The sequence below is a fragment of the Colobus angolensis genome, unplaced genomic scaffold, assembly GCF_000951035.1.
Source record: "Colobus angolensis palliatus isolate OR3802 unplaced genomic scaffold, Cang.pa_1.0 Scaffold83, whole genome shotgun sequence".
NCBI classification, from domain to species: domain Eukaryota; kingdom Metazoa; phylum Chordata; class Mammalia; order Primates; family Cercopithecidae; genus Colobus; species Colobus angolensis.
In genome coordinates, this window is record NW_012122154.1 from 2,034,892 (window position 1) to 2,049,030 (window position 14,139).

General features: G+C 47.6%; 1 protein-coding gene across 1 annotated transcript; it reads left to right on the top strand.

Annotated features, from left to right (window-relative positions):
- The first annotated feature begins 8,734 nt into the window (after positions 1 to 8,734).
- On the top strand, positions 8,735 to 13,621 carry KRT38 (keratin 38, type I). Its single transcript, XM_011929773.1, has 7 exons — positions 8,735 to 9,654; positions 9,842 to 9,924; positions 10,718 to 10,874; positions 11,220 to 11,381; positions 11,461 to 11,586; positions 11,764 to 11,984; positions 12,266 to 13,621. The coding sequence occupies exons 1-7, from the start codon at positions 9,163 to 9,165 to the stop codon at positions 12,381 to 12,383; spliced, it is 1,359 nt and encodes a 452-aa protein (XP_011785163.1). The 5' UTR covers positions 8,735 to 9,162; the 3' UTR covers positions 12,384 to 13,621.
- Positions 13,622 to 14,139: the final 518 nt, after the last annotated feature.

The following is a 14,139-nucleotide window of genomic DNA, read 5'->3' on the forward strand; positions in this document are numbered from 1 at the left end:
TTTTTTTTTTTTTTCCAGATATTGATTGAAACAGAGGCAACTCTGTATGGATGTCACTCTTTGTGATAAAGTAAAAATAGAGATAATTATTAGATCATTTCAGACATGGAGAGATGCTGACAAGGGGGCTGCTGGGGAGGCTCTGCTGCTCCCCTGGGGTGCAGTGCCTGAGCAGTCACCATGCTGTGCTTCAGGTGGGCAGGACATTTGGTGGAGGGCTGAATGAAGGTGGAGTCTGCTCTTTTTGTGTCTATAGGAAGCCTGCACTCTGAGGAGTGCAGGAGACAAGCTCCAGATTGAGTTGGGAACTGAGCCCACTGCAGACCTGAGCAGTCAGAGGAGATGTGGGACCAATATGAGGTCATGGTGGAGACCAGCTGCCAGGATGTGGACCAGTGGTTCCAAGCCCAGACGAAGGGAAGCTGCATAGTAGGGAGGACCTGGCTTCCACCTGGGCAGGGAGGTAATCGTGTCTCTGTGCTCCCGTCTGAAGGCATCAGTCTGCAGGCCATGTCCTGCTCTAGGAGCTGCAGTGCTGTCATTTGGAGATCCTGGAGCTGAGATGCTTGGTGAACACCCTGGAGGTGGAGCTTCAGGCTCAGCACATGCTGGTGAGTCCCTCTGCACGTGTGGGAGACCCAGCTTGGTTCCCACTGACCACGAGCAGTTCCTTGGGGTCAGTACAGGTCTCACTTAGATACCAACCAGGGACTCAGCTTAAACCCTGGTTTTATCTCCTTTGGAGGCACGTTCTTGTAGATGTGGATGGTGAGTGAATCAACGTTAACTCAGTGAGGGGGCTCTGATCTTAAAGGTTTACTGTGAAGAGGAGTAACACAGCATTGGTTCTTCTGGCTGAAGACAGCCAAAGGGAGTTAGATTGCTCTCTGGACCTGGCACTGTCTCAGGGTGTCATGATCTTAACAGGCTGAGGGCAGAGATCCATGAATTTTAGCTTGCCTCTCCCTTTCATTGGTATTATAGAAGGACTGTCTGCAGCACTCCCTGTGTGAAGCTGAGGACCGCTATGGCACGGAGCTGGCCCAGATGCAGAGCCTCATCTGCAGTGTAGAAGAGCAGCTGTCTAAGAGTTAGGCTGACCTGGGGTGGCAGAGCCAGGAGGACCAGGAGCAGCTGGATATCAGGGCCCAACTGGAGGGTGAGATCACCACGTACTGGAACCTTCTGGGGAACAAAAGCTGCAAGTAGGGTCTTCATTTACAAGTATCAGTGTTGCAGTATCTCCAGGTAGAAGGATAAGGGACTGATGTATGTTTCACAACCGTCCCTACTATGTGAGGTTGGCATTGCTGACGCTGCTATTGCAGACAAAGGTATGGGGCTCAGAGAATAATGAATTTGCCCGCAGTCAGAGAGTTAGTAAGGGGGGAGGGACATAAACTAAAGCTGGGTCTGTGGATGAACTGTCTCCACGTGCATCTGCTGCAAGAGGTCATGTAATCCATGTACCACACCTGGAGGCCATGTGCAAGAGTGCCCGCATGACCTGCACCCCCAAGCCCCACACAGCAACACTTTCTTGAGCCCATCCTATGTACCCACCAGAGGTTGCCAAGGCAGCAGCAGATTCTGCACACAGGGTGGGTCGGAACCCTCCTGTCGTTGCAGATGAGAGGGAGGCAAGGGAGAGACTCACCTGTGGCTGAGGCCCACCTTGTAAATGGCTTACCTCTGAGAAGAGGCGGGTACCTTGTGGCTCTGCAGCTTCTCACAACTTCGACTTGTGTTTTGATTTTCAAGGAGTTTGCTCAGTGGGGACATTTCTTTCTTTAATGCTTAGGAAACTGCATCTTCTGGTTCCTGGGCAATGAATTAAATGAAGTTGCATATTGAGAGTGTGATTACTGTTGTCAGGTTATTTCAGTGGGTTATGGTGAATATCCCGTGTCATGCTTCAAAAAAAATAAATTTTATTGTGTATATTAGAATAGACAGCATGAGGCTGGGTGTGGTGACTCACGCCTGTAATCCCAGCACTCTGGGAGGCTGAGGTGGGTGGATAATCTGAGGTCAGGAGCTCAAGACCAGCCTAGTCAACATGGTGAAACCCTGTCTCTACTAAAAATACAAAGATTAGCTGGGCGTGGTAGTGCATGGCTGTAATCCCAGTTACTCGGGAGGCTGAGGCAAAAGAATCGCTTGAACCCGGGAGGTGGAGGTTGCAGTGAGCCGAGATCACATCACTGCACTCCAGCTTGGAGTCTAGAGCAAGAATCTGTCTCTAAAAAAAAAAAAAGTAAAAATAAAAATAAAAAATAAACTATACAGCATGATGTTATGGGATACATATATATACCAAACCGGTTATTATAGTGAAACAAATTAACACATTCATCATCTCACGTAGTTACCTATTTCCTGCCCCCCAACCCCCATGGCAAGAGCAGCTATAATGTACTCATTTAGCAAAAATCCTGAATATAATACTCTATTATTAACAAGAGTCCTCTTGTACATTAGATCTTTAAACGTGTTCAGCCTACATATCTGCTATTTTGTATCTTTTGACTTGTGCAGTGTATTTAAAACTACGGCTATGACTTATGAATGGTCTCTGAAGTCATTTTAGTGGGTTTTGATGAGCATAAAACAGATAAACACACCTGGGCGCGGTGGCTCACGCCTGTAATCCCAGCACTTCGGGAGGCCAAGATGGGTGGATCATGAGGTCAGGAGATCGAGACCATCCTGGCTAACACAGTGAAACCCCATCTCTACTACAAACACAAAAAAATTAGCTGGGTGTAGTGGTGGGCACCTGTAGTCCCAGCTACTCGGGAGGCTGAGGCAGGAGAATGGTGTGACCTCGGGAGGCAGAGCTTTCAGTGAGCCGAGATTGCACCACTGCACAGCAGCCTGGGCGACAGAGTGAGACTCCGTCGAGAGAGAGAGAGAGAGAAAGAGAGAGAGAGAGAGAGAGAGAGAGAGAGAGAGAGAGAGAGAGAGAGAGAGAGAGAGAGAGAGAGAGAAAGAGAGAGAGAGAGAGATGAACACTATACAAAGACCAATGAGTCATGAGAAAACTTGGTGTTCAGAATTTTTTGGATTTCAAAATTGCAGATGAAGTCTTGTAACCTTGTACTGCTTTATTAAAAGTAGTTTTATTAGCAACTGATGACTGCTTTCTGGAACGTAAATTCTCCCAAATAATTGCCAGGGTGGGTTTTATAATCCTTATTTCCAACAAAGGAAAATAAAAGCTCCGTGACTTAAAAGAAAATAGTAAAGCCAGAATCTGCACTCTGACCCCAAAGTGCTGCTTTTGACTATATCACCTTTCCTATCCTTTCTTTTCTTGTTCTTCTAAGTCATTGCTTCTCAACCACGGCTGCTCTTTGGAACCATCTGGAGAGCTTTACAAAACAGTGATGTTGGGCTCCACCTCCAGGGATTCTGGGGCCATCGGTCTGGGTGTGGCTTGGGCATCAGAAGTTCTAAAAACTCCCCAGGGGTTTTTTTTTGAGATGGAGTTTGGCTCTCTCACCCAGGCTGGAGTGCAGTGGCGCTATCTCGGGTCAATGCAACCTCCGCCTCCTCAGCTTAAGTTATTCTTCTGTCTCAGCCTCCCAAGTAATTGGGATTACAGGCATGCACCACCATGCTTGGCTAATTTTTTTGTATTTTTAGTGGAGATAGGGCTTCGCCATGTTGGCCAGGCTGGTCTCGAACTCCCGACCTCAGGTGATCCACCCTCCTCAGCCTCTCAAAATGCTGGGATTATGGGCATGAGTCACCATGCCTGGCTTTTTTATTTTTTTTAAATAACAGAATAGACAGTGCACCCTGAAAGAGGATTCAGGGTGGGCTCCTTGTAAGGATGAGACAGTCCCCCGGGGGATTCTGATGCGTTGTCAAAGGTAGAAGCTGTTCTCAACTAGTTTCCAAGGGGGTGTGAGGGGAGGGGAAGCCTGTTTGTCCCAGACGTTTCTAATCACTGTGTCTGGGGCCAGTCCCTTTTCTCAGAGCAACGGTTATCACGTTTGAGCATTCCTTACAATCACCTGGATGGCTTGTGAAAACAGATTGTGGCCGGGCATGGTGGTTCACACCTGTAATCCCAGCAGTTTGCGAAGTTGAAGCGAGCAGATCACTTGAGCCTAGGCATTCATGACCAGCCTGGGCAACATGGCAAAACCCTGTCTTTACAAAAAATACAAAAATTAGCTGGGTGTGGTGGCATGTGCATGTAGTCCCCTCTACTGGGGAGGCTGAGGTGGGAGGATTGCTTAAGCCTGGGAGGTCGAGGCTACAGTGAGCTGAGATTGTGTCATTGCACTCCAGCCTGGGTGACAGAGTGAGACCCTGTTTCAAAAAACCAAAAACAAAACACACACACACACACAAACAAGGGAAAACACAGATTGCTGCCCCCTCCCTTGTACCCAGAGTTCCTGCATTCAGTAGGTTTGGACTGGGCATCTGAGAATGTGGATTTCTGACAAGTTCCTGGGAGATGCTGATGCTACTGGCTAAGAAACCAGACTCTGAGAACACTGCCCTACAGGCTGACATGACCAGCTTAAGAAAATGTCCAGAGAGTAATTTTTCTCAACACAACATAAAAACCAACATAAATCTATACAGTTTTCTTTATCAAACGTCATCTCCTCTGTGCTGGCTTTTCCCTGCCTAATGCTTGCTAAGTGCCTCACTTGGGCTTGTACCTTTCCTCAGTCAGCGTCACTACCTGAAAAAGGGTTGAGGGTGACTTGAGAGAAGCATCCTGCATCAGCAGAGAAGGGTTGTTCCCAGTGATGTGCAATTGAACTAGCTGGTTCTGCCCTTTCCAGAGGCTGCTTGAGTTTGCAGCTGGGACTGTGGGTCTCTGGGGGGAACTAGAGCATCTCAGTGACTGGTGAGATGATGAAGCAGTTGTGGGTGGCACCATGACCATACTGCCTTCCTCTTTTCCAGCGGCAGGTCTCTTGCCTGTGTCATCAAATGCGAGCTACCTTTGGTTTCTCTATAGGATTGATCAAAAAAAATTACTATGTAAGAAATGTACTGTCATGATTTTGGCTTTAGAAAGCGGGATCAAGTGGTACGCTGGAGCTAACTCTAACTAACTCACGAGAGCCGATTTTTCACATCTCTTTCCAGCTCCACATTCAGTGACGTCATATTGTTTGCTTGAAGTTGGCTATTGTGGGAGAATTTACACCACAGAAATTGGCCTACACTACAAACTGGAGGGGTTTTCCCCCCGGAAAGCTAAGTTGCTGGCATATCTCTGGTTGTGTATTTATCCACATTGCTTAAGAATCTGTAATCTTATTTCATTGGTTCAGCATACAAATGTCTTTGCTTGGTCCTACTACGTTTCTTATTACCTGCTTACATAATTAAACACACATGGATTCAGAACCCTACTCTGCAGCCAGGCTCTGTGCCAGGGTCTGTGGATATGGAGATGAAAGAGGAAAAAGCAATGAGACAAACTCCCTGATGTCCAGGAGATGCCAAGTCCATGGTGGGAAGCTACCACCTCTGACACAGCCACAGTTTCCCAGGGTGGGAGGAGTGTGTCAAGAGGGAGAGCTGCCTACCTGAGAAGCCAGAGAAGGCTTTGCAGAGAGCATGACTGAACCCACACAGCTCAATCTATCTGTGTCAGAGAACGGTCACCAAGCTGTTTCAGACTCAGGATATTTCATAATCATGGGTTTGTAATGAGCAACAGAAAGCAGTGTTTTCAATATTTTCCACCATGAGGATCTTTGACCTGTGCCAAAGATCTGTTCTCACTCTGGCCAAAACAGAATTCTATATTTTCTTCCCTTCTTACAGTCTTGCTTCTCAAAGATTTTCCAACTCTTTCCAATTCATATTCTGGAATCTCTTCCCTCACCATTGCTTGCCAGGGCAGGGTGAGCCTCCTGAGCTACTCTCCAAGTGCGTCAACTGCAGTGAAGCCTGGAGCAACAAACGATGCCATCAGAGGCAAGTGTGAGGCTCACAGGTCCCAATGCATGGGCCCCAGTTTCTGTGCCTATGTGCAGAGGTGGAAGCTCGTGATTGTCATCCACAGGAGAGGATAGGACTTGTTTTCCACACTCTTGCCAACACTATGTGCTATTATCCACCTTATCAAAACCTGATAAGAAAACAGTATCTCTTTAGTTTGTATTTCTTAATCACAAATGAGCATACATTCATATATAGATAAAATCATATTTAATTTGAACAGAAGGGTGCCTTTTCCATTCATCAAAGCCTCAGGAGTTGGATACCTAGAATAATAAATTTATATGCTCAGCCTCTTCTCTCAAGAGTCTTCATGGTTTCCTGATCTAGGATTGTTTGGGACACCATTTTCTAACACCCTGGAGATGTGGCAGCACTAGCTCTACATATAGTACTTGTCATAAATCTTTACATTCACTGCAATGTGTGATGGGTGATGTTCCCACACAGGACACAATTCCCTAGATGCTTCCCTGCATCTTCCAGCAGTAGAAGCCATGACACAGAAAAGATAAGCTGTGAGTTGAGCACAATCTCCAGGTGCTAGCCTACAGCTCCACACCTTTCTCTCCCACTGGTTGAGATACGCCCCTATGTATCCAAATTAGTGAAAACAGCATTCCAAGACCACAGCTCCTCACCTCCATTTGCAGTAGACTTCATGCCTCTAGAGATTGGCATGTGTAAAGTCAGAATCCACGCAGAGAATGTTGTGCACACAGGTGAATGAAGGAGGGCGGCAGGCTCCCATCTCTCATACTCTGTGTTCATCACTTCTTGTTACTGAACCTGGCCTCGTATTCGGTCACCAGGGGTACAGGGACTCTTTTTAAAGGGTTGGGAAGAAAGAGAGTCTTAAGATCCCCACCCGCTCCTTCACCTCCTTTGAGAAAATACAGTGGAACCAAGCAACTTTACAAAGGGCCAAGCCACATCAGTGTCATTATGCAAAACAGTATATGGTAGAAGCCCAAGCCAGGACCCAAGCCAGTTAGCAGAGTGGGGTGTCATCTGGACACACAGGGTTTTAGCAGTGATGTTATAAAGTAACTAACAAGCATCATGTATTGTGAGTGGACAAAATCATGGCTTTTAGCCCATGGAATGAATCTGGACAGAGGATAAAGCCAAAAGATGGGTGCTACTTAGCAAATCAAAGGAAATGACTTTAAAAGTCTGGCTCTCTGATTTATAGAGAAGCTTGTTGCTATGTGATGAGGCAGAGGAGACTAACAAAAGGGTGTTTGAAGATGTAACATATGCAGATTGCACCCAGTGGTCTCTGGAGGATGGGACAGCCTGCCCTGGTGATGTCTCCCAATGATGCTGTCTGTAAAGGGTTATTGATTGGTGAGCTCTGACTAGCCCTTAGGTCAGAACTCACCACTACTTACTTTCCTGAGAAACCCAGTCTGGACTGAATGCTCAAATTCTGTTTTTCTTCTTGATAGAACTCCAATAGCCTGTGTTTCACATATGCACATCTGATCCCTATAGAGGTGTATGTTCAGCTTTTGTTCAATGCTCAGGGAACTTGGCAAAAACTCATCTTCCGTAACTTCTAGTTATAATCACTTTGGATTGTTCCACATTAGGTTTTTCTCAGTCTCAGGGGTCTATGTATCTACTGTCACAAATTTTGGAAGAAAACTTTTGGGATCTCAGCAGTCATGTGCCTTGGATCCCTAGTACCAAGAACTATCTGAATGTGGAATGTGTAATATAACCATTTTAGAGACAGGGTTTTCCCCTGGCATCTTCTGATTTAGCCCTTGGAGAAACTCTGTTTTATTGTATTAATACCTCCACATCTGAGGTATTTTCAGAGATATAAAGGGAAAAACACACAACGTCAGATTTTTGTTTTACATCTTCACTTCAACTTCTTGCCCGGTTTCTAGGCCTTTGAATCCTTCTTAGTTCTAGCAATGACACAGTAGTTATCCTTGGGGGTGGAGAATTTGGTGGTGGTCAAGGTGAAGAAACAGCTTCTGGAGTTGAAAGAAGCTGATGTTGAGAATAGGCTTTATACTTTATAGTGAGGTTGATCTTAGAAAAATGACTTCACATCTCATCCTCAATGGCTTATTTATTTATTTTGTAAAATTAAGAGTACCCACCTCCCAGGTTAGAAGTAAAGATTAAAAGGTATCACTGCTCAATCCCCTAGCTCATAGGATGAAGGCTCATGACTGATTTTAGAATCAAGGAAGCAACGTATGAAGAGAGCCCACAGAGGCTCTGATCACTCAATGTCCTTTGGCTTTCATGAGTTCTTTTCTCAAAGTTCTTATTTGAGGTTCAGTAAGATTATTGTTCATTTCTTTTTGTTTATTTCTGGCTTCTTGAGCTTGCTTTCTTGGTCGAGATAAGCCATGGTTTTCAGAGTCATCCTCATTTTCATGAGCTTCTCAGATACTTTGTTTGAAACATCACATCTATCCAAGTTACAGTTGTTCCCCAGTGGCAGGAACTGTTCTGTGCTTAACCAACTATATGTCAAGCGTCAGCAAGGTGCCTGACAAATGGGACATAGCCAGGGGATGTGTGTTGAGTGAATGGATTCATCTAAGTCTTGTTGCTCCTCAAAGTGAGTCTGAAAGGCAACCAACTAAAGAAAGAAGAAATGTAGGGCTTCTTGATAACTCAAGGCTGTAACATCCACCAATACCAAGACTCAGTTTCTTCCCTGGATAGGGAAGGCTGGTTGAGTCTTAATACAAGTGAGAACCATTGTCATCACAGGGGTTAGTCCTTCTGCTACACCACTGACCAACAGGAAAGTTTGTGTCTCCAGAGTGGACACATCCATAAAGAGGCCAAACCCAGTCAAGGTCTAAGCATCTGATGGCTAAAATAACTTTGCTTCTTTGAAAAATAATAAAAACCTTCTGACCTCCCACCAGCAGCCAACCTGATTTCAAAGAGCCAAGAGGCATCTCAGATTCGTCAACATTGCTTTAATGAGCTGAGAAACTTTTCATGGTAAACTCAGTAGCTGAGTAACAGGATGATGGCACCACAACAGGTAGATAATCAAGGCAGGAGGTCAAAGCATTGGAGCCAACACCCACCCAGGATGGGGTATAAAAGGGCTGGGAGGAGAGGAGGCCTCAGTCTCAGTGGCTCAGCCTTCCCAGCTGATCTGAAGCTCCTGTGCAGCCTCAGCCCTACACCATGACCTCCTCCTACAGCAGCTCCTCATGCCCTCTGGTTTGCACCATGGCTCCTGGAGCAAGAAATGTCTCTGTCTCTCCCATCGATGTTGGGTGCCAGCCCGGGGCAGAGGCCAACGTTGCCCCCATGTGCCTTTTGGCCAACGTGGCACATGCCAACCGAGTCCGTGTGGGGTCAACTCCCCTGGGCCACCCCAGCCTCTGTCTTCCCCCGACCTGCCACAATGCTTGTCCCTTGCCAGGGACTTGCCACATTCCCGGCAACATCGGAATCTGTGGGGCCTATGGTGAAAACACCCTGAATGGCCATGAGAAGGAGACCATGCAGTTCCTGAACGACCGCCTGGCCAACTACCTGGAGAAGGTGCGCCAGCTGGAGCGGGAGAACGCGGAGCTGGAGGCCACACTCCTCGAGAGGAGCAAGTGCCACGAGTCCACTGTGTGCCCAGACTACCAGTCCTATTTCCGCACCATCGAAGAGCTCCAGCAGAAGGTGAGGTGTGGGATCGCTTGGGTGTGCTGGGTCTGAGATGGCAGAAGGCATGGCAGGAGGAATCCACATAAGGTCCAGAGAGCTTTGGGTTCTTGGTTTCTCTTGGACATGAGCATAGACACCACGCGTGGAGAGGGAGCCTAGGGCATGATACTTTGTGTGTGAACCGTCTTCCTGTTCTCCTCAGATCCTGTGCAGCAAGGCCGAGAATACCAGGCTGATTGTACAAATTGACAATGCCAAGCTGGCTGCCGATGACTTTAGGATCAAGTAAGTCAGTGTAGGAGGGCCAGGGTGACTCCTTCCACACCCTCCATCCCAGTGCCCAAATACTTGTTGAGTGAGTGAATATTTGTCCTGTCTTCCTTGCTAGATTCTCCACAGTAAAATTTTCATTAGAATCAAAGCTGATGAAAGATGGAAGGGAAAACACCTCATCAATCCAAGCACATATGTTTGTCCTCCTTCATTTATTTCCCTAAAATGGAGGATAAGGCAGTCTGAGTTCATTAACCAGGAGCAAAATGAGGGGATTTCAAGGATGAACTGAGCAAGACAGCCATTGGGTTTCATATATGTCAGAGAAGTCACTTACAGATGAATCTTTGTCCAGATTTAATTATGGAGCCCTACGGTACCAGGTATAAGGTACCTAGGCAAAAATGAGAGAGGGGAAGACAGCTGAAAAGTAAGGCATAAGGAGCCGCAGATCACGATCAGGCACCTGGCTATTGCTTATCTTCGGTAACTGACAGTCCCCGCAATGGCACGAGTGTTGGTCCCAAGATGCATGATCTTAGGCAAGTCGGTTGATCTTCCTGAACTGCAGTTGCCACAGAATACAATGGCAAAAATGTATATTGTGCAATGTAGTGTTGTGATTGCTTCATTAGACCATGAGCTCTTTGAGAAGAGGGGCTGTGTCTAATTCGCCTTTGAGGCCAGAGGGCTAAACAGAGTGAACAAATGAGGATCCAAGGTGGTGTGGGAGGTAGGAAGGCAGGGCAGCTGAGAGGGGCTCTTGGGGGCATTCTTATTGACCCTGCACCTCCTGTGATGGAAGGCTGGAGAGTGAGCGCTCCCTGCGCCAGCTAGTGGAGGCGGACATGTGTGGGACACAGAAGCTCCTGGATGACGCGACCCTGGCCAAGGCTGACCTGGAGGCCCAGCAGGAGTCCCTGAAGGAGGAGCAGCTCTCTCTCAAGAGCAACCATGAGCAGGTGTGGCCCTGGTCGCTTAGACTCCCGGGGAGGGCGCTGGGCAGACATGGGAGCTCCCTGGCCCTGGGTCTCTCAGAGCATTGCCTGGGGCTCAGCTGGCATCAGGATGCAGGGCTGAGGTGAGTCTGAGGTGGCATCAGGATGCAGGGCTGCAGTGGTCCTTGCCTTGGGCATGAGGAAGGTGTCCAGGTGGGCTCTCCTCACTGCACTCTGGGCAAGACTTTCCCATTTGCTTGTGTGAGGGACTCCCCTCCTACTGCTTGCAGGGTCAGGGTCCTGGTGCTCTCTATTCCATCAAAGGCCCTCTCCTCACGCAGGCTATCTGTCCCTTCCTCCTTTCTGCAGGAAGTAAAGATTCTGAGGAGTCAGCTGGGGGAGAAGCTCCGGATCGAGCTGGACATTGAGCCCACCATTGACCTGAACAGGGTGCTGGGGGAGATGCGGGCTCAGTATGAGGCCATGCTGGAGACCAACCGCCAGGACGTGGAACAGTGGTTCCAAGCCCAGGTGAATGGGGGAGTACAGAGCTGGGGAGTACCTGGCCTCCTTCTGGGCAGGGAGGTGACCATGTCTCTCTGTGCTCTAGTCTGAAGGCATCAGCCTGCAGGCCATGTCCTGCTCCGAGGAGCTGCAGTGCTGTCAGTCGGAGATTCTGGAGCTGAGATGCACGGTGAATGCCCTGGAGGTGGAGCGCCAAGCCCAGCACACCTTGGTATGTGTCCTTCACCCTCACCACACTGCAAATGCCCCGTGCCATGGCCTAGTAGCCTTTTATTTTGGAGGTCTCACCACCCAGGTCTCTCCCACCTGTTATCACCATCAAAATTTGGGGCATGTAGCAGTTTCCCTGGGGGACTTGCATATTTCATCCCCTTATTTCCCACTACAGAAGGACTGTCTGCAGAACTCCCTGTGTGAAGCTGAGGACCGCTTCGGCACGGAGCTGGCCCAGATGCAGAGCCTCATCAGCAACGTGGAGGAGCAGCTGTCCGAGATCCGGGCTGACCTGGAGCGGCAGAACCAGGAGTACCAGGTGCTGCTAGACGTGAAGGCCCGGCTGGAGAACGAGATTGCCACGTATCGGAACCTTCTGGAGAGCGAGGACTGCAAGTACGTGTTATCTGGGCAATTCCTGGCCAAATCATTTACCCAATTCTCATGAGGTCCTCAGGGCAGCAGAAGGGCTGTCTCTACATAGAATGAGGCTCTCTGTGCACTCCTTTTCAGTGAGTCATCGCCCTGTCCTGCACACTCCATGTGGTTGACAGTGAAGGGAAATGACCATCTACTGTTATTTTGCAGTAGGGACCCCTTCCTTATGCCCCCACATGGCACTGAGACCCCATTCATTCCTTGTCTCTCACTTCCCTCCCCTTGTTGTCTCTCTGCAGACTCCCCTGCAATCCATGCTCCACGCCTCCCTCCTGCGTGACCGCCCCCTGTGCTTCTCGCCCAAGCTGTGGCCCCTGCACCACCTGTGGAGCCAGCACCACTGGAAGCCGATTCTGAATTCCTGTGGACCCGCAGGGGCTGGCTAAGGGGTGGGATACTCAAAGAGAGATGCTTGCTATACCTTTAGAAGATTTGGCTTCTAACTTTCTGTATGTATAGGCCTGTCCAAAGGCTATGAGATACCAGGGATGGTGGAATCTTGATAGAAATCCTTCCTTTCTTGCTCTTGGTTTTCCCAGGTGAGCTCTATGCCCTCAGTGGCTGGATTGCAGCCACCCATGGTGGCTCAGAATATCTGGATTGGAGAGGCATAAGGTTGAAAAGCATTTTGGAGTAGGAATATGGCATGATTTAAAATTGCACTTGCACTTCAAGAACACCAACTTTAACTTGAATTTTTCATAGTTTATGACAAAGGAAGTGAAGAACAGACTTTACTGTCTGAGATTCCCATATTTCTTGGGTTGTTTCTAACATTGCCAGCCTGGATTATGGCCCCAGGGAGAGGGAAATAGAACCAGATTTGTACCTGACCCTGTGTTTTCTAATTCCCTTCTCCTATCGTCCTGCCTCCCTACCTTGGAAGCTGATTAAGTGGAAACTTTCCTTGTATCAAATTCTGAGTCTTTCTACTTCAGGGTTTCTAGCTTTGACAAAGGACCAGGCTTGCCCCTTCTGTGGCAACACAGCCTCTTACATATGGCTTCCATAGCTTCTTTCTATGTGAAAGGAACTTTCAGATTAAGAAATTTTTCTTCTTTTGTCTCTATAAATTCTGACTCTCAAGACTTGTCTGGCTATAACCCCTGTCCCTGTCTAATTCTCCCAGTCTAAAATCTGAACAATGACTTCATTTTTTTCTAGTATTTTCTCCTGAAGTATTGAAACCTATTGATTTATGGGTAGAGATTTGCTAAGTATGACGTGCTTCCACCTCTTCTCTTCATGCTCTCTACCTTCCTTACCACGATTCAGCCACACTGGCCTTTCTGCTCCTTGGACATGCCTGGAGACCTGTCCCTGCTCTTCCTTCCCTCTGGGGTGCTCTTCCCCCTCCTTATAAATGTTCAGGTCAGCTGAAAGTTTCCTTCCTCTGAGCTCCTGCTTGGTTACCAGCCTAAAGGACTCACAACCCTGGCACTCTGTCCTGCTCATTAGCAACGCCAACAGCTGAACTTGCCTCTGTATCTATTGTTTTCCCAATCAAAATGCTTACCCAAGATTAGCAATTGTTCATTTCTGCATCCCCAGAGGCTGGCCCACTACTTGGTACACATTAGATGCTTAATAAATATCTGTTGAAAGAACGAACATGTCTAGTCCTGACTTTATCTCTGACTTGTTGTGGGGTTTTCGAATCATCACTTCACACACCTAAGCCTCAGCATTTTTTTTCTCCTGTGGTAAAACAGGGATAATGTTATTGTTCATACTTATATCTCAGATCTGTCATGGATTCTAAGATAACAGAAATAAAAATACCCTGAAAAGGAGAAAGCACACAAAGAAACCTCACCTGGAGCCAGTATTGATTGCATAATGTTTAAGGAGTGCAGAGGCTGACCCACATGGCCAGGTTGAAGGGCCACCCGTGACCTCAGGCTTCTTCTTACAGGCAGGTAAATGAATTTCCTCTAGCATCTAAATTTAATCAGAAACAAAATGGTGCACATAATAACTTGCTTCCCAGAGCAAACTGTATTTGAGTATTTGCATTAGGCCAAAGAATGAGAAAACTTTGCTTTGAGGGGCAGAACCTTCTAAGCAACTCCTTTCTATTGAGACCATCCAAGGGGAGAGGACCCACTTTCAT

Bases quoted from the DNA above. Each gene is read 5' to 3' on its own strand.
- KRT38 (XM_011929773.1), top strand. From the start codon at position 9,163: ATGACCTCCTCCTACAGCAGCTCCTCATGCCCTCTGGTTTGCACCATG. The intron at 9,925-10,717 runs GTAAGTCAGTGT...CTGTGATGGAAG, and splicing joins GCCGATGACTTTAGGATCAA to GCTGGAGAGTGAGCGCTCCC. The intron at 10,875-11,219 runs GTGTGGCCCTGG...TCCTTTCTGCAG, and splicing joins TCAAGAGCAACCATGAGCAG to GAAGTAAAGATTCTGAGGAG.